This window comes from Lemur catta, chromosome 8, assembly GCF_020740605.2.
Source record: "Lemur catta isolate mLemCat1 chromosome 8, mLemCat1.pri, whole genome shotgun sequence".
In the NCBI taxonomy this organism is placed as follows: domain Eukaryota; kingdom Metazoa; phylum Chordata; class Mammalia; order Primates; family Lemuridae; genus Lemur; species Lemur catta.
Window position 1 is genome coordinate 31,931,360 of NC_059135.1, and position 23,305 is coordinate 31,954,664.

General features: G+C 34.1%; 1 protein-coding gene across 1 annotated transcript; it reads left to right on the forward strand.

Annotated features, from left to right (window-relative positions):
• Window positions 1–74: 74 nt before the first annotated feature.
• TYW5 (tRNA-yW synthesizing protein 5) lies at window positions 75–21,522 on the forward strand. The gene is made up of 8 exons (XM_045559948.1): window positions 75–183; window positions 6,846–7,000; window positions 11,045–11,114; window positions 13,638–13,682; window positions 14,502–14,639; window positions 16,315–16,402; window positions 16,796–16,912; window positions 18,978–21,522. Exons 1-8 carry the CDS (start codon window positions 106–108, stop codon window positions 19,232–19,234), a joined length of 948 nt encoding a protein of 315 aa, XP_045415904.1. The 5' UTR covers window positions 75–105; the 3' UTR covers window positions 19,235–21,522.
• Window positions 21,523–23,305: the final 1,783 nt, after the last annotated feature.

A 23,305-nucleotide genomic window follows, 5' to 3' on the forward strand; every position in this document is an offset into this window, starting at 1 on the left:
TACGGATCTTTTCTCCTCTGGTCGTGTTTCCGGCCGGATCGCGCGCCGACGAACACGCTGGAACCGGATTTCACAAGGCTTGCCAGAGGGCGGGCGTGACCAGCCATGGCCGGGCAGCGCTTCCCAGTACCCCGGCTCGAGGGCGTTTCGCGGGAGCAGTTCATGCAGCATCTCTACCCACAGGTGAGGCCCTAGCGCGGGGCCGAACCGCAGGAAGCTAGGGGAGACCCGTCTCTGCCACTTGGGCGGCTCAGGACTAGTTTCTTGAGACCAAGGGTGTGGGGAAGAGGCAGCAGGCAGCAGGAGATGAGCGAGGCCAGGAGACAGGGCGTATGGGGTATGTCGACTGGTTCATTCATTAAAATTTCCGGAGAAAACAGCCCCACGTTTCTGAGGAGCAAGATGACGGTGGAGAGCTTAGTGTGAGAGGCATTTTGCCTACGCTCTTTACCCGCTGTGAAGAGCAGCCTTGCAGAGAGCTCTCTGTTAATCCTTCTGCCGTTATTATGGCATCGGAGGCCTTCCCCCTCCTCCCCGCCCCCACTCGTCCTGCCTCCCTGTCTTCTGCCTGGTTTCCTAAAGATTAGTGCAGGATTCGCGGCCCCCCTTTGGTGGTGCGAACTGCGCCTGTCAGTCTACTCCAAGTTAATGGATTTGGAGGCTCAACTTTTCACTCCACGGAGCCAACAGGAAAAGCAATGGGATTCCCCCGGGAAACTTGCGCCGGTCTTGGATTTTAACTAACCTGGGTTCTAGTTCAGACATTGGAGTCTTTCATATATGTAATTTGATCATTAGTTCTTTAAAAGAAAACTCACAGAGAAATATCAATGGAACAAAAAGTGATTTTACTTGCAATGCTTTGCAAGGGAGTCCAGATTTAAGAAAAACAGAATAAGAAGCCCATCAGGTATTTATAGGAAAAAAGTCTACATGATTACAGTAAGTCTGTTTATGGTAGGAAAAAAAAAAACCCAGCAATTTTCTTACCTGATATTATACTCACATCTATAAGGGAGGTCATAGAACTACAATTCTTGAGTATTACAAAATTATCTGTCTCTCCATATATATATATATATATATATATATATATATATATATATATATATATATATATATGTGTGTGGATATATGATATATAATTTATATATATATAAATTTCCGCTCATGGAAATTTAGTATGTAATAAACATGACATTTCAAAAATCACTGGGGCAAAATTGACTTTTTTTTTAGATACATCTTTTAGACAAAAAATAGACTTTTGTTTTTTAGAGCAGTTTTAAGTTCCCAGCAAATTGAGCAAAAGGTACAGCGATTTCTCATATACTTTCTGCCCCTTCACATAGCCTCCTCCGTTATCAACATCCCTCACCAGAGTGGTACATTTGTTATAATTGATGGACCTACATTGAAACATCATTTTCACCTCAAAGTCCATAGTGTACATTAGGGTACATGCTTGGTATTGTATGTTCTATGGCTTTAGGCAAATTTGTAATGAAATGTATCCACCATTATGGTATCATTCAGAGTAGTTTCACTGCCCTAATTGTGCTGGGACAACAGGATAGTCATTTAGAAAATGATAAAGTTAGATTTATGTCTCATTTTATACATAAGAATAAACTCCAGGTGGATCAGAAAAATGTAAAGAAATGAAACTACACAAGTACTAGAAGAAAACATGGGCAAGTTTCTCTATAATCTAGGTCTATGGAAGGCCTTCCTAACTATGACTCAAAATTCAGGTGTAATAAAAAATTAGAATTTGATCACATAAAAATTTGAATGGCAGAAATACTGTAGGCAAAGTTGAAAGACAAATACAAACTGGGAAAAAAACATTTGCAACATATATGTCATAAAGGGCAGTAAAAGTCCTTATGTGTAAAGAACTTTTAAAAAGGGGGAGGAGAGGCAAAAATCTGACAGAAAAATGAGCAAACAACCAAAAAACACTATTAAAGTGGCCTTTAAACATATGAAAAGATATTCAGCTTTATTCATAAGAGAAATTAAAGCTATACCACTTCTTACCTATTATCTTGGTAATTTTAAAAGCTTTGATAATGCATTTTGGTGAGGCTGTGGAGAAACTGACACTCTCACACTTTATACTGACTAGTGTAACTCTTTTGGCATATTTAACTATACGTGTTTACTTTATAACCCAACAATTCCTCATTTAGGAATTTACTCTAAAGATATACCTCCGAAAATATGAAGACATCTATATAGTGTTATTGTACTTGGAAATAACCTAAATGCCTATGCAGAGGACAGTGAGTAAATTGTTGCCCATTTATACTGTGGTGTACTAAACTTTAGAATGAAGGAGATATCTGAACTGATAGTACTGATTTCTAGGATAATACTTTGAAATTTAAAAAAAAGCAAATTACAAAAGAATATATTTAGTAAGCTACTATTTATGTTTAAAAAAGGGAGAAATAAGGAAATATTTATTTTTGGTCACTTTGCAAAAAGAAAATACAGGAATGATAAGCCCTAAATTAAAGAGATTGATTATCTATACAGGATATGTGAGTACAAGGTAGAAGAATATGGATGGGATGACGTTTTTGTATAGTTTTGACTTTGGGGATCACATTAATGTTTTACATTCTAAAGTAATAATAATAAAATCAAAGATGAGGAATGATTTGAAAATAAAATCCTAATATAGAATATAAAAAATAACAAATGAACCTATCTAAGGGGAGTGGGGGGGAGAAATCACCCAAGTCACTTTTTTTGAACTCAGTACTTTGATTATATGTCCTCAGTCTAAAGACAAAAAGAACTGAAAATAAACTGAATTCTATTTGGTCACTAAATATGAAATGTCCGATTTCTAATCAAAAGTGTAGTTTATTATATCTTAAACAAGAAGCAGTACAAGTAATCAAAGTGTGCACCGAAATTATCAACACAATTTTGCCATCTTAACAGTAGCTTGCTTATGCCAGCTGCGGGAGAGTGAGTGACAATGAAATCTCAAAGGTGTTTTCCACACCTTGTTGAGAACTGAATGTTTTTCCTTGCAAGAAGTGATACAAAGCCTGGGAGAAGTGGTAGTCAGTTGGTGCAAGGTCTGGTGAATACGGTGGATGACAGAGAGTTTCCAAGTCCAGCTGCTGTAGCTTGAGCAGCATTGGTTGTGCGACATGTGGTCAAGTGTTGTCTTGCAAGAGGATTGGCCTGTCTCTATTGACCAATCTTGGCTGCTTAATCGCAAACATCCTCATCATTTTGTCCAATTGGTTGCAGTAGCCATCCACTGTAATCGATTGACCAATTTGCATGAAGCTGTAGTTGATAATACCAGTGCTAGACCACCAAACAGATACCATTAGGTTTTTTTGATGAATATTCGGTTTTGGACTGTGTTTCAATACTTCATCTTTATCCAACCACTGTGTTGAACGGTACGATTGTCAAAAAGAATCCATTTTTCATCACACGTCACAATATGGTGTAGAAGTGGTTCTCCTTTATGTCATGACAGCAAAGAAAGGCAAGCTTCAAGACGATTACTCTGCTGACACTCATTTAATTAGTGCGGAACTCATCCATCCAGCTTCTTTACCTTGCCCATTTGTTTTGAATGGTCCAATATTGTTGGAATAGTAACATCAAACCTTGCTGCTAATTCATGTGTAGGTTGAGATGGATTCACTTCCACTACAGCTTTCAGCTCATCCTGGTCTCTACCTTGGTCTCAGGTTGCCCACGTGGCTCATTTTCAAGATTAAAATCACCAGAACGGAACCTCTGGAACCATCATTGTACTATGTGTTCATTAGCCACATCCTTCCCCAAACACTTTGTTGATATTTCGAGTTGTCTTCGCTACATTGGTTCCACAAGGGAACTCATATTTGAAAATAACACAAATTTTTAACTTATCCATGGTTTCACAAAAATTGCTCTAAAAAAATTTGAAAGATAATCGCAAACCAAAACATGCATTTGGAAGACTGAGGATGTACCTTCACAATAAAAATAAAACAAGATGTGTCAAAATGAAATGGCCGATATATCAACTGTCAAAAAAACTTCCTTAGTACTTAAGGAAATTGGACATTTCATACTTAATAACCTAATACTACAATAAGTCCTCATTTAACATTGTCAGTAGGTTCTGGGAAGCTGTGACTGTAAGGGAAACGATGATGTATAATGAAACCAATTTTACCATAGGTTAATTGATAGAAACAAAGTTCCGATGGCATATTTCTGGTCATAAAAAATCACCAAACTTCGAAATAAAGACCAAAATGCTTCTAATATTAAACATTGAAATATATGTGAGCTATACATACATTTAAGAAAGATTAATAAAAACAAGGTAATTACCCAAATTGTGGTGAATCAGTGAGTGACAGTGGTTATAGTAAATCAAGGAATAAATGTTTGCCAAGTGAAAATGTTGGTGGTTTTTTTTTGGTTTTTTTGTTTTTTTTTTGAGACAGAGTCTCATTCTATTGCCCTGGGTAGAGTGCAGTCAGTGGTATCATCATAGCTCACTGCAGCCTCAAACTCCTGGGCTCAAGCGATCCTCCTGCCTCAGCCTCCCAGAGTGCTAGGATTACAGGTGTGAGCCACGCAAAGTGAAAATTGTAAGGAGCATCCCCTACCACCTTGAAGTTCAAAAACAAACAATAACCGATGTAGTAGATTCACTGAGTGCTTTCATACGTCATTTATCATCGTGGATTTATAGGATTCTCATATGCTTTATGAATTTTTATTTTACAATACCTTGTATTCATTCCTTCATTTTCTAACCCACATGTTCTAATTCAGGGTCACAGGTGGCCAGAGCCTATCCCAGCAGCACAGTGCAAAGAGATTACCAACCCCAGATTACACCATCCATCACAGGGCGTACTCACAGACCCATACTTACTCATAGTGGGACCACTTAGACATGCCAGTTCACCTAACATGCACAACTTTGGGATGTGGAAGGAAACTGGAGTACCTAGAGAAAACCCATGCAGACATGGGGAGAACATGCAAACTCTACAGAGACAGGGGCCCCCAGCCAGGAATGGATTTTTTTTCCTTATCTGCATTGTAATGAAACATTTGAGGGCCTGTTGTAGACTTGTTTTTACAGTGGTATGATCTAGCAATTGTGAAGTGAATTCTGTGAATTTTGTGATTTTGCAAGTGATTAAACATTGAGGTTGATGGGGACTAGCTTTATCACTGTTGGAGAAGGGAGTTATACATATGGTACAAATACAATAAAGACCAGGATGAACCTTGAAGTACGTATGGTTTATATATATATATCCATAAGTGGTATGTGTGTGTGTGGCATGTATGTGTACATATATAGAGAGAAAGATAAATAGATGTAGGTATATACATATAAGGGGTATGTGTGTATGTATAATTGTGAGATATACACACACCCGCATGTATTTCCTAGCTCTGTCCACTGAGAAGGTAGAAGTAATGACACCCCATTAAACATTCCTCACTAAAAGAAACCAGAGCTACTTGAAGAAATAACTGATTGCAGGGCTGGAGCAGAGAAAGTACAAAAGGATGGTGGATTGTGTTATTTTGCCATAGGGTAAGGAAGTGCTCAGGTTAAAAAGTCACAAGAACCAGCTTGAAGGGGCCCTGCTGGTCAAATCTGGGATAATCTGAGGATCAAAATTATATCAACAGATTTTTACTCAATTAATAAAATAAATGGAGAAGTTAGAGCTCACTTTGTGGTTAGAATGTCAACTGATAACTGGAGAAGAAATGATGGAGTTTAAAAAATTCACTATTTTTTGCATTTGTCACAGCATTACTTGATTCAGACAGGAATTGCCAGTTGATCCAAGTTAACAACATCACAAATACCAGGGCAAAATATCACGTGCCACCTGATGTGGTACTCTGAGAAGGCCACAACAGTCCTTCTATGGCACATTCCTTCCCCAAAATGTATAACTTGAATGTAATTATGAAGAAACTTTAGATAAACCCAAATTGAAGGGCATTCTGCAAAATAACTGGCCTGTATTTTTAAAAAATGTCAAGGTTATGGAAGACAAAGGAAGGCTGAGGAACTTCCAGATTAAAAGAGACATGACAACTGAATGCATTCTGAGCCAGGAAAAAAAATAACTCTAAAGGAAATTATTGGAACAGTTAGTGAAACTTGAATATGGACTGTGGATTAGATAACATTGTGTGAGTGTTAAGTATAATTTTGATAATTATTCTGTGGTTGTGTAAGAGAATATCCTTGTTCTCAGGAAATATACTCAAGTTTTTAGAGATGAAGGACTATGATGTCAGCAATTTAACTCTGAAATGGTTCAGAGAAAATTAAATTATATTTAATAATATGTCCCTCTCTTGAGAGTGAGAGCAAGAGATAAAAGCAAATGGGAAAAATATGAAAAAGCAAATGGTGAATCAGAATAAAGGGTATGTGGAATTCTTTGTAATGTTCTTGAAACTTTTTTATAAGTTTGAAATGGTATCAAAAAGTTAGACAAAAAATATTTATAAAGTACAAATTTTAATCATTTTTCATAAATAACATGAAAATACTTTAATATTCAGATTTTTCTTCTTCTTATCTATTGATGGTATTGCTGTTTTGTTTTGTTTTCCTAATGTTAAAATTTTATTCTAGGTATGTTAAATGGGTCCTCTTCTTGTTTTAGTGACAGCATGAACTCTCAAAAGCTTTGAATTCAAGCATCTTGGGATCAATAATTAAATCTTATTTGTTTTTGCCCCTCTATTGCCAAATACAGCTCCAGATATATTGTTGGCTCTCATGAATTTTGTTGTTGTATTTTTTTCCCCACTTACAGAGAAAACCTCTCGTGTTGGAAGGGATTGATTTGGGGGCATGTACAAGCAAGTGGACAGTGGATTACCTAAGCCAAGTTGGAGGAAAGAAAGAAGTAAAGATTCATGTTGCTGCAGTTGCACAGATGGACTTCATTAGTAAGAACTTTGTATATAGGTATTTTCTTCTGAGGTTTATTTTGGGGATACAAATAACTTTTTAAAAACTTTTAAAATATTTTTGCAGTATTATACAAAGACCATATGGCATCTCATCTTTTGGCTGGTTTGATGTAATCACAGAATAGCTTACTGATTTTTAAAGAGTGGCTTTTAAAAGACAAGAATTCTGAGTTTACATAATTATACAAAGCCATTTCCAAAGACAATTTTTTAAGTAGGGTATATATCCAATACCTTCTGGAATCATGGAAGGAAGAGAATGTTTCTATAACTAGAGTTAGATTACATGTAATGTTGGGTGTGCTATATTCACTCAGTGCTTAATTAATTGATTGATCCTACCACATTAGTAACTGTTATCTAGAGCAGGAAATTCTAAAAGCTCGTTTTGTTTTTCTGTCCTTGCCAGAAATATAGGACAAGCTATGTTGGTAAAATCCTTCATCAACTTGGATTAACTTTAGAAAATCATACTTAATTTTCTCTTTTGATAAAGTAGTCTTTAATACCTTTAATTTTTCTCACGTTTGTTATTTTATGCTTTGGAATCTCTTAAAAGTAAATAAGAGATAGTCAAAAGCTGCTGATTATCCAAAGTTGAAAGCTTTAAGTGCTGTCATCTTACAAATATCATATGCTATTTATTCCCATTAGTTTCATTTAAAAATGTTAAAAAACAAACAACTTTCAAATGTTGAACATGTGCAGTTCCCAGCAAATTCAATCTGTTGAAAAACCATGTAGTTCACAAAAGACTGCAATTTAGAGATGAGTTAAACAGAGCTTCTAATGTCCGCAGTCATTCCTTTCTCATTAGAGTTTTCCAAGCTCATGTAGCAGCTGCCAAACCATTTCTCAGTTTTTGATCCTTTGAATGCTCACCATTATAGTTTTGGTTATTAATAGGCCATGAATTGAATTTAATTGCCGTAAGTTTTTCCAAGTGTAAGAACTTTTCATTTTTTATTAAGTTAAGAAAGTAGAAGAAAGTGCTGGACTGATTGAGTGTTTTTCAGCATGCAGTTAATGATGTTTATTTTCCAGAGAGTCCAATGCCATAACAAATGGGTATTGAAACTTCATCTTGAATTGCCTTGATGTTTTGTTTTTTAAACTTTTCAAAACTTGTTTTGGAAGCACATACATTATGTAATAGTTCCTATCCCAGCTTCCGCCAAGCCTTTCACTAGAGCTACTAAAAAGTTGCAAGATTATTTTTTTTAGTACAAGAAAAAAAATAGGTTTAGTCATTTTTAGCATTTACCAGGCAGCAGGAAAGAAGGGAGGCATCCAGGCCAAAGAGAGACTAGAAAGTAAGAAATCCTGCACATACATATATGATTATCACTTCAGTTTAGGTTGCTTTTCTGCTTTTTCAAACATTGGAAGATTGATACATTAACAAGTATTAACTTTTACTTCTTTCTTCTTGGTAGCTTTCATTGTTCCTTTCAGAGTCAGGATAGTCTGGACAAGAAAACCTTGTGTGATGAAAGGATATTGTTGGTATTCTGATCATAGATTTAACAACAACAAGAAAAAAGATACTCTGAATCTTATGTAAACTTCGCTGTATCTACCTATCATATCACGTAATTCCTGTCATCATCTTACTCTTATTGTTTATTATACTTTCATCAGTCCTGATCTTGATTTTATAAAGCAGCATTTCCAAAATGGGGAACAGGACAGTGAACATTTTTTAATATTGATGACCACTTGCATGCTTCTGAGGGGTACATTATCATTCTTGTTAACCCCACCATCTGTTCTTTACTGAGTACTAACTATATATGAGGTACTGGGCCAAGCATTCTAGGTTATATTGCTCATTTAAACTTCAGAAAAATCTGTGAGATATTTTTAATAATAATTTTACAGATGGGAAAACAGAAGTTTAAAAATATTAAGTAACTTATCCAAGATCATATAGCTTAAAATGATGGAACCCAGGATATGTAGTCAAATTTGCCTGACTCCACCAAGCCCATGATTAAGCCCTCCTTGATACTACCTCCCTTTCTAGTCTGTATGCCAGTCCAGACAAATGGCACTTTAATAGCAGATGCTCTTCTTTTTGAAACATGCAAAACCTCAAGGCCAAGAACAGACCTCATTTTCCCCCTTGTGGACTTAGCAGAGGCTATGACAGGTACAACTACCTAAGGGGAAAGGTTGCTAGTGACACTCCAGTTCTGCGTCTCTAGACTGAGCTACTCTGTGCTTTCAGTGTCACTATTCTGCCCTACTTTTATAAAAGTTTTGAAACACTTCTGTTTTCTTCTAGTAAGAAAGCTAAGCCTGGGCACCCGCACCAATTACAGAGGTAGCTATGGAGCAGCAGATAAGCCTCCCCACTGACCCAAATTCTTCAAAGATGCTTTGGTAGGAATGAAGGGTATATGGTGAAGTCAGAGATGGAAGACATTGAGTAGGAGGTTGCCAAGTAGACTTGTTCATATAATTGGTCAGAAACTGTTTATAGTAGGAGACAAGTACTCTGCATCGGTCTGTGTAGATGGTAGACTCCTTTTCTCTCCTGCAGTGTCACTCTACATGTTTTCCAGCAGTGGCCTCAAGTTCAGATTGACATTCATGTTCACAGGACCCACTAGTCCATAAACTGGCATCAGATTCACTTAGCTTTGCAGAAGGATACAAGGCAGGAAACGGCATTTTAGCAGGATACTATCCGTGGAGTCTATATGAATCCCAGGTCCATTTTTTGACTCATCAAGTGACAGCTTAGTTATATGGGAACAAGACTGTGGAGGTAGTAAGCCACATGGTCCACAGAAACCAGTAGCTTGAAATCCCCCATAAACTTAGCTTCTATGTTCCTCCAAGGGACATACTCAGTTATGAGAATTACACTACACACAGGTAAGTCAAATCTTCTGCTTCCTAACAAGTATCTGTAGTCTACTCACTGGCCTTCTAGTGCAGACATAGTTTACCAATCAAGAGTCACTTTTATAATAAACATAGTTGCCTGATAACAGAACTGACATTCCACCTTTATCTCTACCTATCGTGTTTCTCGGAAAACAGTGCTAGGAGAAAGTAAGTCGGCCCAAGGTCATTTTCTCGTAGAGAAGGAGAGAACGTTTTGCTAACCCTTTTTCTCCACCTCTTTAGTACAGATTTCAAGAGGGAAGATATTGGTAGTAAGACTGAAAAGATTGTAACTCTTAATCAGGTGGAGGCCAGAGTGCAGTGGGGGAGCAGAGGAGAGGCTTTTGAGGACTTAATTGTCTTGTTACAGATAGAGTGTCATCTTTATGTACAGGGCAGTAATCTTGATTCTAGAAAGTTGAAGGGATAGGTTGGGACCCAGAGAGAAAAATAGCCTTCTACCCTCAAGAGTGTGATGTAAAGGAACAAACTTTGCTTCCACAGTGTTTGGCACTGTTCACCAGGATGTAAGAGGCAGAAATTTTGAAGAATAAAAATTGGTCACTTCACTGGAATTCTCTTTGAGCTATTCTTCAGAAGCCTTAAAGTGACAGAGGGTGGTACAGGAGGAGAGCAATATTACTGCCTGTGTTCTGTGATAGTGCCAAAAGGCAGGAAGATGGTGGGGTGGAGTGGGAGCTTTATTTTCATTGGACCATTTTGCCTACTATCTCTTCCAAAATAGCACTAGTGATTTGCCCTACTTACCACAAGATTTGTTTTGTCATGATACTTGAAAACAGGTAGCAGTCAGAACCTGAAAGTTTGTATATTTCCAAAGGTAATCAGATACCATAGAAACATTTTTCTGTCAGTAACTTAGAATAGAAAGATATTGACCTATGAAAAGGATCCATCTGTTCCATAGATTTAAAAATATTTAATTCCAAAATTTCAAACAATTTAGCTCAAATATACCACTAAATGAATTTTGAAAATATAGAATTCCACATAATAGGTTATAATAAAAATTATGGATACTGTAAAACAAGATTATATCCAGCTCCAACAAGCCTTTATGTATAGTGATTACATTATTACTAGTTGATCTATTATTAATTCCAAGGATTCTTTTTTATTTCAGAACTTTACCTTTTGACGAGTTAGTTCAGAGGGCAGCTGAAGAAAAGCATAAAGAATTCTTTATTTCTGAGGTAACTGCTTTTAATATTTTTTAAGAAAGCATTAATATCTATATACTAAATGGATTTTCTTATTTAAAAAATTAGACATACGAGAGCTATAGTGTTCTCTGATTTGGTTCGATATACCATAGACTCTAGCTCTGCTATTCATTAGCTCTCAAACCTTGGCCAAATTATTTTTCTGTGCCCCAGTATACTCATCTATAAAATGGAGATAATAACAGTACCTATTTCATAAGGTGTTTGTAAGGATTAAGTAAATAAAATCTGTGAAGTACTTAGCAGTGTGTGTAACACATAGAAACTACTCATTAAATGTTAGCTATTAATACTGCTTCCTTTGAAAATGCTTTGGTCTGATATGGCAAGTTCAAATGCTAATGGAAAACTTTATTTTCAATTAGACTTTGCATATTTTATTATTGTTGATAATAATTATATAAAATATATTATCAATATGATTGCAATTGTGTGCATTTGCTGTAACATTTGTTCAAGACTAAATGCAGAAGAATTCTAGTTATTTATATTATAGTCCAGCTTTAAATAATTCAATTTAAATACCTTGAGATGAGACATTGAGGCTTATATATAAGTACAGTTTTATAAATTCACTGTTATCACAAAAGCACATTTTAAAAATAAACTGCTTTTTAAGCTTTGAATAAAGCTGTTATCAGCATTTGAGCCAGCTGGGCTAGTTAGTTCGGTTCTAAAAGGTGTTACATTTTCACAGTCCTTTTATCAGGTAAGGGTTATACTAGATTACCACCAAGATCCCTACAAACCCTGGAAGTCTGTGATTCTGTAGTATAACCAGAATGTCTTTTAAAATTGATTCCATTAGCTGTACCTGAGAGCTGTTTTTTAATTTTATAGCCATGCTTTGAACATGTATACTCAATTGCCCTTTGGTACTTTGCCTAAGCATAATGAGTGGCACAGATTTAAATAGCCATGAAATGTGAAGTGAAAGAAATAGAGACAAAGTAAAGGATTAAAGTCTAAAAATTATGGAAAGTATGTAAATAAGATGAACATGAACTGTCAGTTTGGTCCTCCAGGAAGCAGATGCTGAGATAGAATTAGGAGTGCAGAAGGTTTATTAGGAAGTAATACCTATGAAAGGAAAGGGGAGGAAGCAGGATTGGGTAGAGGAAAGTCATCAAATGCAATCTCTGCCAGCTCAGTGGGGATCTCCTGAGCAAAATGGGTGGCAATGTCTAGGCCTTTTACCATCTTACTTAGTCATTGGTTGGGGCTACCCCAAGAAAAGTGTGACTGTAGTTCTTCAAATTCTAAGGTGGACCTAAAGACATTACCAGCTGACAAGTCTAAGTTAATCATACTCCTTTCAACTAAGCAGTGAATTCTTTCTTGAAGGGGATTCTGAGCAGTGCATCTCTGTCTGCCACGTGAATTTCTTAAATCCTGTAACATTAGAACTGGTAGAAAACCCTTAGAATTTTGAAGCATATACTTTGCAACCTATTTAGCCAATAAATAGATTTATAGAATTTATAGAATCTATCTGATGTGACACTAGCTAAAAATACAGAAACAGTGAATCTGAGGGCTCAGTTAAATTCATGAGCATAGATTTATTATGTCTTAAGGTTATCATAATGGTCAATGTTGCTTTAAAAGAGGCAGAATTCTTGAGTTAGATTGCCTATGTGCTTGACTCAATATATCTGAGTTCTCTAATTCTCATAGGAAACTCAGGCAATGGTGAATGTTTTATAATTCAAAAAGTTCCCTATTTATAATTGATAATTTTGAAAAGTATCAGTTTAAGTTTACTACTATGAAGTGATATAATTCTAATTTATGAATATATTATACATGAGCTGACTCTTAAGCATCTGGCTTGAGAATTTATATAATCAGAGGTAGACTTAGCTTGATAAAATACAGTGTTCCAGATTTTTAAAAAGTCTGTAATTAAAAGTATAAGGCATTTTGTTTATCTGTTATTTTACACTTGTATTATATTGAGAAGTTCTTGGCCCTCAACAATAATACTTTGAGATTATATATACTATATAAATGGGAATTCTTTTATTAAGTGTTAAGACACTATTTCAAACCACTTTCTTCAAAGCAAACAGCAAAAAAAAAAAAAGACTGTTGAAAGAGTCTAAATTTGGAGTACAAAGTCTAAATTAACCATTGGGACTTTAGATATGGTATGTGTGTGTTGCCTTTAGAATTTATTTTACTTAATGTTTTGTGGATCCAGTTATTATTATGAGCAACACATAAAGCCATTGCTTCATATGGCCACCAGAGAGCATTAGTAGGAAAGGTAAGATAATTGAACTTTTTAGAAAACTCCTTAACTGGGTCAGATTTTAAGACTTGTTTCTTTCCTTCTTTACTTTCTAATATTTTTGAAGTTAAGGTGTTTTCTTGTTTTTTTTATAGTTCTCTTTTCTTAATATTTTATTTTTAATTATTAGAGATACATAATATTATACATATCCTAATATATTTAAGTGAATGCTTACATTTTTCTTTGGGATGTTTAAGGATGAGAAATACTACTTACGGTCACTTGGAGAAGACCCTAGAAAGGTAAGAATTCTGAATGTAAAATAATTGCTTAAAACCTACGTGGATGTATTAGTATATATGTTAACTGGCACTATAATTTTTATCCTTACTGCTTGACATATAACCTGTTTTGTCCTTTTCCATTCTTTTCTGAATGATTTGTGCCCCTAAATAAAAAGTAAGATTACTAAAAGATGATTACTTAGTGTTCAGTTAGGCCCATAGAATTTTAGTATTTAAAATCATCTAATCTCTGCACAATAAGAAATCCCTTCTAGTATATATTTTATAGGTGACCATTCAGCTAATAAAATATGAATCCAAAATAATTATAAAAATCTTGAATAATTCATTATATAAGCTTTGACGTGTATTCAGTCAAATTAATATGGCTACAGTGTTAAGGAGGGATCCCTAACATCATCAAATAAGGTTATATTTTTTTCCATTTATGTCATCATTTAGTTCTTTACCCTCTCTTTTATTCCCCTCCATCAGTAGAACTGAAAGATTTTATGTAGTTGATGACTAGTATTTATAATATTCAATATTTGTAATACTCAATATTAGAGTATATGTCAATTGTATAATTCTTGCTTAAAGTAGGAATCTTTCTGTTAATGAAGCATACTTAATGGTAATGATATTGTTGAGTCTGTACTCTTGTTACACAGTCCATTTTTCCAGCAGTGAACAAAGTTTTGCTCCATTCTTCCTTAATATAATGGGATCTGTTGGCAGCCTAATTAAGTAAAATAAATATTTTGGCAACGTTGTATTTATTATTAAAATTCTTTCCTGACATTTTTTTATCTAATTTTTTATGTTTCTGTCATGCAGGATGTTGCAGATATCAGAAAGCAGTTTCCTTTACTGGAAGGAGATATTAAGTTTCCAAAATTCTTCAAAGAGGAGCAGTTCTTTTCCAGTGTTTTTCGAATTAGTTCACCAGGATTACAACTTTGGACTCACTATGATGTATGCTGCATAAATGAGAAATCCAATGCTATAGTAGATCTTTAGCATTTAGAGATTTAACATTCATAATTTTAACTTTCTGTAGACTACCCTAAAGATCTTTACTATGTAATTTGCTGAAACACGAGTTTTGAAAATAGGTGCTCTCCAAGGTAATAAGAGAGTGAATTATTTATTTAGGTAATGGTAAAGCCTAGTTATTAATTATTCATCATATTTGGATTTCTCTGTGGTCTTGTTCTTGATTCATCATCATATATACACTAAGTTTTATGAAGTTTTTTTCCACATGTGAAAAATGGCCACCAGATAAGGGGGAATGTCTTATGTCTACTGTACTGGTAGGATAGCAAGATGTGTAGAATATTGATCTTGATTATTTATTCTATGGTATAATAATTTTCAGGGTTTTTATAACTTGCTTTTTTAAATCAAATTCCCCACTCTGAGGTATGGTGTTATAATTCTATTTACTTAAATATATGTACATATATAAGCATTTTTAAAACATTTTAAAATACTAGTATTGTGTATAGTTTGGTGTTGAGAGGTAGAGAAGCTTAGGAAGCTAAAGTAATGCCTAGTGAACTTCCAAAGATAAAAAAAAAATTTAACTTCTAAATCACACTATTATCTTTTATACATGTATTTTAAAATTCAGTTGAGGACCTCTTGGGAGGATTATAGCATAGTCAGTGAATCTGTAATTAAATGAGATAGACACGAAATCTTAGCATATTTTTTTAAAGTTTTACATGAATGACATGGTGAGAAAATGATACAGTAACTCAAATATATTTTTAACTCTATTCTATGACTATGTTTTAAATTTTAAGTCGTATGTATCCCTTTTACCTTGAGTTATAAAAGAGTAATAATACATAAAGCTTTTCTTAAAAATAAGACAGAGAAACACTAGTTGTAATTGTATAGTTAAAGTTTACATAAGGATTAGTGCTAAAGAGAACAATGCTTAGGTAGAAGTGATATGTAAATAATCACGAATATATCTTGCTTAGTGTGTATCTTAGTTATACTTAGCTGAGAATTATGTGGCTCTGCCTTTAACATTTTTCACAGTCTGTACCAAGAAAGTAAACCCTTGCATACCCAGGAAAAGTTAATTGCCCCATTAATAAGCATATATTAAGAAAATTTGCCAGATTATATTCCTATAGAAATAATTTGAAAATCAAGATACCTATAACCAAATTATGGTTGGACATATATTAAGAATTTGGCAGTTGCAGCACTACCTTGTGTTTTCCTAGCATCTAATTTTTCTAAGTGCTTCTTAATCCGTTATCTAATGTTGGCCTTACAAAGTTCCTTGACAGGTAAGGAAAATAAGTATCAACCAAGGAGAGCCTCACATAGGTTTATGTTCACTGTTAGTGATGGGAAAAGGGTAAATAGTTTCCCGACTTCTCATTTCCTAATTTGCCAATCCTTTCCATTTTAAGGCAGTACTACAGAAATGTCCTTAAGGCACAATTACATGTGGAACACAAATGGTTTTATTGTTAAATTGGATTATGACTATAAGAGTTTTAGGCAGAGTAAGGCAAGTCTTACTGAAGGGTAGGGTTTACAGTTAACTGTTCAGAATGCCACTGGTTCTGAAATTATTTGAATTTTAGATACTGATTACCAATAAGTTCCTATTGGTCTTCAGGTAATGGATAACTTCTTAATACAAGTGACAGGAAAAAAGCGTGTTGTACTCTTCAGTCCTCGAGATGCCCAGTATTTATATTTATCAGGTATAGTGTTTTTTTTAAGTTTATATTTCTAAAGTCTATTCAGTTAGTATTTTTAAGAAATCTCTTGATTCTTACAGGAAAAAAACATTTTGGGACTTTTTCTGAATTACGATGTGTTGTATTCTCCATTGTATATGTATATATATGTAATAATAGACTCAGATTTTAAGAGTATCTTAATTATATTAATATTATATGGGTATCAGTGGTCATAATTAAAGAGTGAATCGTTGAAAATTACCACAAATTTCAGTAGAATAGTAATTCTTCTCACAGTATGGGTACAATAAGTAATTGTACAGAAAAGAATAACTCTTCAAATTTGTATTTGTGATTACTTTTTTAAAATGCTAACTTTTCTCAATCTATATTACCCTTTTTGGAACTTTTCAGGTACTAAATCAGAAGTTCTGAATATAGATAACCCAGATGTGGCTAAATATCCACTCTTTTCCAAGGCTAGAAGATACGAATGTTCCCTTGAAGCTGGTGATGTATTATTCATTCCCGGTAAGATTTCTAGACTTCAGTAATGTGCTGTTTATAAAATCTATACTATGTCCCTCATCCTTTATGTGATTTTTTGTTTACTACAAAAGTATATTTGTTATATGTATCCTGTCCTATACAAGATGATTTTTGTACATAACTTTGTGTTTTTAAAGTATGAATAGGCAAATGCTTATAAAGTTAACAGTCTTGTTTTTCAAAGGTAACCTATAAATATAATATTGTACTCTAAGTTACTTGATTAAATGACATCAAGTATGACACTTTATATCCGGGATATACTTAGTTGGTTTTATAAATTATTTTATTTTTAAAATATTTACATATACATATTTAGAACTATGTCACACAATTTACCAAAGAATGGTAAGTATTTTTCAAAGCCAAAACAGACTGAAGATTTTATTAAATATCAGAATGTTATAATCTCAGCACCTGTGGTTATCTTTTGTGTACTTTTTTTTTATACAGTTTGAATTCATGTCACTTAATTTTTGTTCAATAAATAGGCATTAGTCCATAAAATTTCCATATTATTAGTAACCACAGCACTGTAATTAACATCAACTTAAAAGTGAACACCTGAAGATTATAAAAATCATAATTAAGATTAAAGGGATGCATTAACAAATTCTGCTTATATAGTTGTATTTCCAATATCTAAATTAATATATTAATGATCATTAACACCCCATTTCAGTGATAGAATTAAGTAAAAAATCAAAAAGATAAAAATACGATGGTTTCATTTGGGACTAAATTATAAATTCCTTGAGAACAAGGAACCATGTCTTGTTAATCTTTGTATTCCCCAAAAGGCCTGATACAATGTCCTTCATATAATTGATTATCTATAAGAATTTGATGCATTTACTTTTTATTCTTATATTCATTGAAAAAAAGCAGCATATTAGTCTTTAAATACATTGCCATTTTTTAAAATTTATATTTAGATTTTTGGTTTTTGTATTTTGGTAGCATGTTTAAAAGCTATGCAGGCTATGCAGTTATTCTATATACAACTGTAAAAAAAGAAAAAGGAAAAAACCAGAAGTACTGAATATTTGCATATATTTTGAAACAAAAGCCCCATCTTTGGATTTAAATTTAACAGAATGGTTATCTTTTTATTCCTATTATATTGAATAAGGAAAAAACGATTCTGAAAAGAAAGTGTAGTTAAGATGAAAACTATGTTTGAAAACTAGTTTTGCAAATCAAAATATTTTAAGCTTTTGTTTTTCCTCGAGCACTCTTAGAATGAGTTTGTTTCTAAAATTTAAACCTTCCTTTCTCCCTTTCACAAAATTAAACACTTTTGACGTGATTAATATTCCATCTTTGTTATTATATATTGTGGTTCCTCTAGCACCTATATTTTGAAAATGTTTAGACTCAATTGAAAACAAAGTAAACTTTCTAGTGAAAGTAAAAAATTAATTAGGTATGTCCTAATCCACCACCAAAATATTTGCTGTAGTACTATATACTTATTATAAAAGAGCTGAAAGAAATATAAGACGATTATAATTGCATTAGAAATATAAAACTGTGAGAAGGCTACAATGGATGCAAATTTAAGCAAGTTAGAAAACCAAATTGCAGCTTGAACAGGAAGTCTTTGAGGACAGAAGTACTGTACTGAATCAGAAAAGGTCAAAGATACTCCTCAAATAATTGAAATGTTCTGTGTACAAAAAAATAAACACTTTTGATGTGGTTGCATGACTTACGAATTGTAAACAAGCAACACAAAACATAGCCCCAAATTAGAGAACTACAAAACAAATATATTTTTATTATGTCTTTCAAGTTAAAAAGAAAAATTGCTATTTCTAAAGGTTTTAAAAGTAAGGGTTGTGCTATTGACACTTTAAATTTGTTGGCAATTCATAAAAGTTAAAATGTTTCTGTTAAAAGCCGAGAGTGTGCTAACGAAGGGATCTGGTTACAAGAATTATTTCTTACATTGGCTATATGCAATTCGTGATATTTCACTGACATTTTGGGGTTTTTTTTAAACTGTAGGTTTTATTTTTAACTTGTTTTTAAAAACTTTTTCCAGCTTTATGGTTCCATAATGTAATTTCTGAAGAGTTTGGAGTGGGAGTGAATATCTTTTGGAAGCACCTTCCATCTGAATGCTATGATAAAACGGATACCTATGGAAACAAAGATCCTATAGCAGCATCAAGAGCTGCACAAATTTTGGACAGAGCCTTAAAAACACTAGCTGAATTACCAGAGGAATACAGGGACTTCTATGCAAGGCAAATGGTCTTACACATTCAAGACAAAGCCTACAGCAAGAACTTTGAGTAAATAATTAAGTGAATGCAACAAATATAAACATTTTAATAAAATTTATTTAGCTCAAATACTGGAAAAGTACAAAGATATAAATTTTTAAAGATACACTTTGTCAAAATAGGGAAGAAAAATCAATTTCAAATTTACAAATTAAGTAAGTATGAAGGAGTATGTGTGGTATCTACGTGATACAGATTATTACAGATTAAAGAATACTATATGGGACCATTAGCTTTCAGTTGCAAATCACTAAAAATCCAATTTAAAATGACTTAAACAATAAGAAAAGATATTGAATTTTGATACATGTAATTTACTGATAGAATGGACTTCAGTGTTTCCAATCCAGTAACTCAGTAATGTCGTCAAGAACCTTGGGAGTCTTTTTTCCCTCTTTTCAAACACAGCACTGGCATCATCCTAAGGCTGGCTACCCTCGTGGTCATGGGATGATTGCCAGTAGCAGTTGGGGCCTTGTGCATCTTCATTTACATGCAGTGGAAGAGTCAGGCTGGATTCCAGGGGCTCTGTCTTAATATGAGAAAGCTTTCCCAGAATTCGCTTTCAAATTTTTGGGTCTCATTGCTTAAAAGTGCCTTACACCTGTCCACCTATACAAGGCAGTTGGGTCTAGTGGAGCTAAGAATAGAATCCTCTTTCTTTGAGGTGTATGAGGCATATATGGGGGAATGGATAATTTGTTTTAAATCAGGTTTCTGATAGGAAAGGAGAAAAGGTGGGCAACCAACAATGTCTACTACATTTGCCTAGCATCTTTTTTTTTCTTTTTTCTAGAATTAGAATCTTTTGATGAGCTTTTTTAAACATGCAGGTGCCTAGACCACAACTTTGTAGACTTTGATTCAGTATGTTGGGTTTTGGTATAGACTTCACAACGTATTTCAATGCATAATGAGGACTGAGAATTATTAGATTTAATGATAGTGATTTGAATTATTAGTTTTGTGATTTGTCCAAAACAAATGTTTGGTCTGATCCTGGTCTGTCTTGTCACCCAATGTCAGGTCTGTCCCTTTTTTTCGTTTTTGAATGTGGGAAAATAAATCAGTTTTAATTTATACTTATGTCTAAACCTTAACCTAATTCAAGTTTTGCCCACTAGATATTTTTTTCACCTATTCCTTTTTTAAAAGAAGAATTTCTTGTTTTAAAGAATGAATAAATGAGAGATCCTAATAGTCATTGAAAACAGTGAGCCATTGTGTGTGGATCTGTGCTATTCTTTGTTTTGCACCTAGTAATTATATTGTAATGTCACTGAAGAAAGACCAAATATATTTACTGAACACAAATGTGCCCATCTAAAGCAATCTCTGAGTACGTGAATTTGGTACGTTTTAATTATGGAGAAAATCATTTTCTCTACTGAAGATAATCCACCCACTCAAGTCCTATGTTTGGAGTTGGATTAATTTCAGGTATAAAAAGCAAATTATAGTAAATAAGGGAAAGTATATAAAAAATTCTGAATTTCCTAAGCATCTTTGGAAAGAGATAATGAAGTTACTCAGGTCAACAAAGGTGAAAAAAGAGTCCATCAGAAAAAGAATTGTTTTAATATATTAGCTAGATCTAATTGTCAGATTTTGATCTTTGATTACTTCTTAAGCTAAGCAAAGAATTTCTTTAATGATTCCTTTTCCTTCATGAAGGAAGGAAAAAGATAAAACCCCTTAGTTTGCACAGTACTTACAGTCAGCTTTTAATAAATCTTCCTTAGTTTTTTCTTTTTTTCTTAGCCAGTAAGAGAGAATCTATACAAAGTATAAATCTAGAGTCATGTAGAAAACTTGGAAGTAAAACAGATTACAATTTGCCCACTGTGAATATTCATTGTAATTAAGTTGCACAGCGGGGAAGCAAAACTGGATGACCTTATTATGCAAGTTAAATAACTTTTATGAAGCTTATTTCCATCTTTAAAATAGAATATGTACTTCATAGGAGATAGTTCAAGGCTATAAAATGCAAGGGGATAGGGATAGTTCAAGGGCAGGTACATAGTTGATGGCTGGTGATAGTTATTCCATTTAATAATATACCCTCTTTGCTGAGAGATTTGTTACAGTATTATAATATTTAGAAAGCTAAAGATGACCCCTTTGGGAAGTTTTAAATTTATTTCCCTGGTCATAATTTTTAACGTTAGGGTCTATGTATTTTAGATACAAAATATTTTAATCTTTTTTGCCTACTGGGTTAAGACCAAATGAGATGTTTATTTTTAATGTATAAAATATTATGCAGTATATGTTAGCTGCAACTCCTCAGGAATTCCAAGCCCCCCCCCTCCCCATCCCCCCCCCCCCCCCCCCGCCCCCAAGAAGGGATTTTAGAAGCCATCTATTCAACCCAGATTGCTTAAATCGGTGTCTGGGCTCACATAGCTGTGGGTGACAGAAACTGGGGTTACAGTTGTGGTGACCAGATCATCAGTTCTCCATCCTTTCTCCATTATGTGCTGCACACCTCAAATACTTCTGAATACATTACATAGCTTTTCTTTGGCTAAAGTTTGGGGGCTTGACCTGAAGCACTTTTTTTCCTCTGCCAACAAAACTCACTGCACTGTTTGCTATTAATACATAGATAAGATTCAAAGTAAAACTAATGATGAACAGATAAACAGCAGAGTGTAATACAAAAAAATGGAATACTATGGAAAGAATGAGGCAGAAGTATATGTACAGGCATGGAATTTTCCCAATGTAATTTCATAGAAGAAAGGTTTGAATCTGTGCTGCCACTGTGTAAAACAAGGTATGCTGTATGTAAACATTTGCATATGCATAGAATTATCTCTGCAAGGATGCACAAGAAACCAGTGATAGTGGTTGCCTTTGAAAAGAGGCTGAACAACTAGGTGGGCAGATTGGACTCTGCAGTTCTGTGGTATTTGAATTTTTGTTCACCTTATCCTTCCAAAATATTTTTAAAAATACTATGTGTAGAGTATAATTATTAGCTTTTCATGAACATTAAAAGCATTTCTTGTGATACATGAGTACATTGGAATTCTATTTATTCAGTGATTAATTTCAAACCTCTCCACTTTCATGAAATATCAAAACAAGGGGAACAAAGTCAACAAGACTTAATTTGTATCCTTCATCCTTTTGAACAGCAGCTATGTGAACATTTGGAAAGAACCTTAGTAACGAGGCTTTTCTATCACCTATAAACAGTTGCCAACAGACATCAAAGCTGAATCTAAGGAGTTGACAAAAAAAAAAAAAAAAAAGGCAGGAAGCTGGAAGGCAGGTCTGGATGGAATTAGAACTGTGCTGCTGTGACTCTTTTTCCCCAGTGTTAAAAAATAGATGTAGTCAGGAGGAACTAACATAGATTGGCAGTCATCCACAAATCTCCAGATTTACCTTAGTCTTGTTTCAAGCATACAAGCCATGAGTGTTTGGGTGTCTTAAATATACCTAAGTAGTATTCTCTTTAAGTTCATTAATTGGGATCCTAGAATGACCATCCTAAGTGACTTTGCCTGTCTTTACCATTAACTGGTGTAAGCGCTGCTGGGTCTCTCTGCCTTTGTAAAGAGCAAAGAGTTTACAGATAAGATCTAGTCTAGATCTTATCCTCTAGTGTATGTTCCCCTTAAAGGCCCTGTGAAATAAAACAGAATAGCTCTTTTATGAATACTACCTTTTGTTTCAGATTTTACCTCTTTAGTGTGTTACACATTTCCATGCTAACATGCTGGGTCTTTTTGTCTGTCCTATATCCTCATTGCCTAGACCCTACTTACCCTTGGTGGGTGTTTAGATATTACATGAATGAAACAAAAAATAGATCACACCATATTCTAACCAAGTCTTTTAAGGAGCTAAAGGAATACCTGAGATGATTAGCATAGAAAAGGAAGAACTTAACTTGTTAAAGAGATTTTGTTCTCTAGGAAATCCAACAGAAGAAATGGATATAATGCAAACTTTTTATTGAGCAATTTAAAAGGGAAGAGAGATGTATTTTTAAAGAAAAATTCTGAGTTGCTCACTTGAAAAATATGGAAGTTAATGAAAAGAGATATACTAAGTCCTCACTTAACAT

Excerpts from the sequence above, each read along its gene's own strand:
- TYW5 (XM_045559948.1), top strand. The coding sequence starts at position 106 with ATGGCCGGGCAGCGCTTCCCAGTACCCCGGCTCGAGGGCGTTTCGCGG. Across the intron at positions 7,001-11,044 it reads AGTAAGAACTTTGTATATAG|AACTTTACCTTTTGACGAGT; the intron begins GTATTTTCTTCT and ends TTTTTATTTCAG. Across the intron at positions 16,403-16,795 it reads CCAGTATTTATATTTATCAG|GTACTAAATCAGAAGTTCTG; the intron begins GTATAGTGTTTT and ends GGAACTTTTCAG.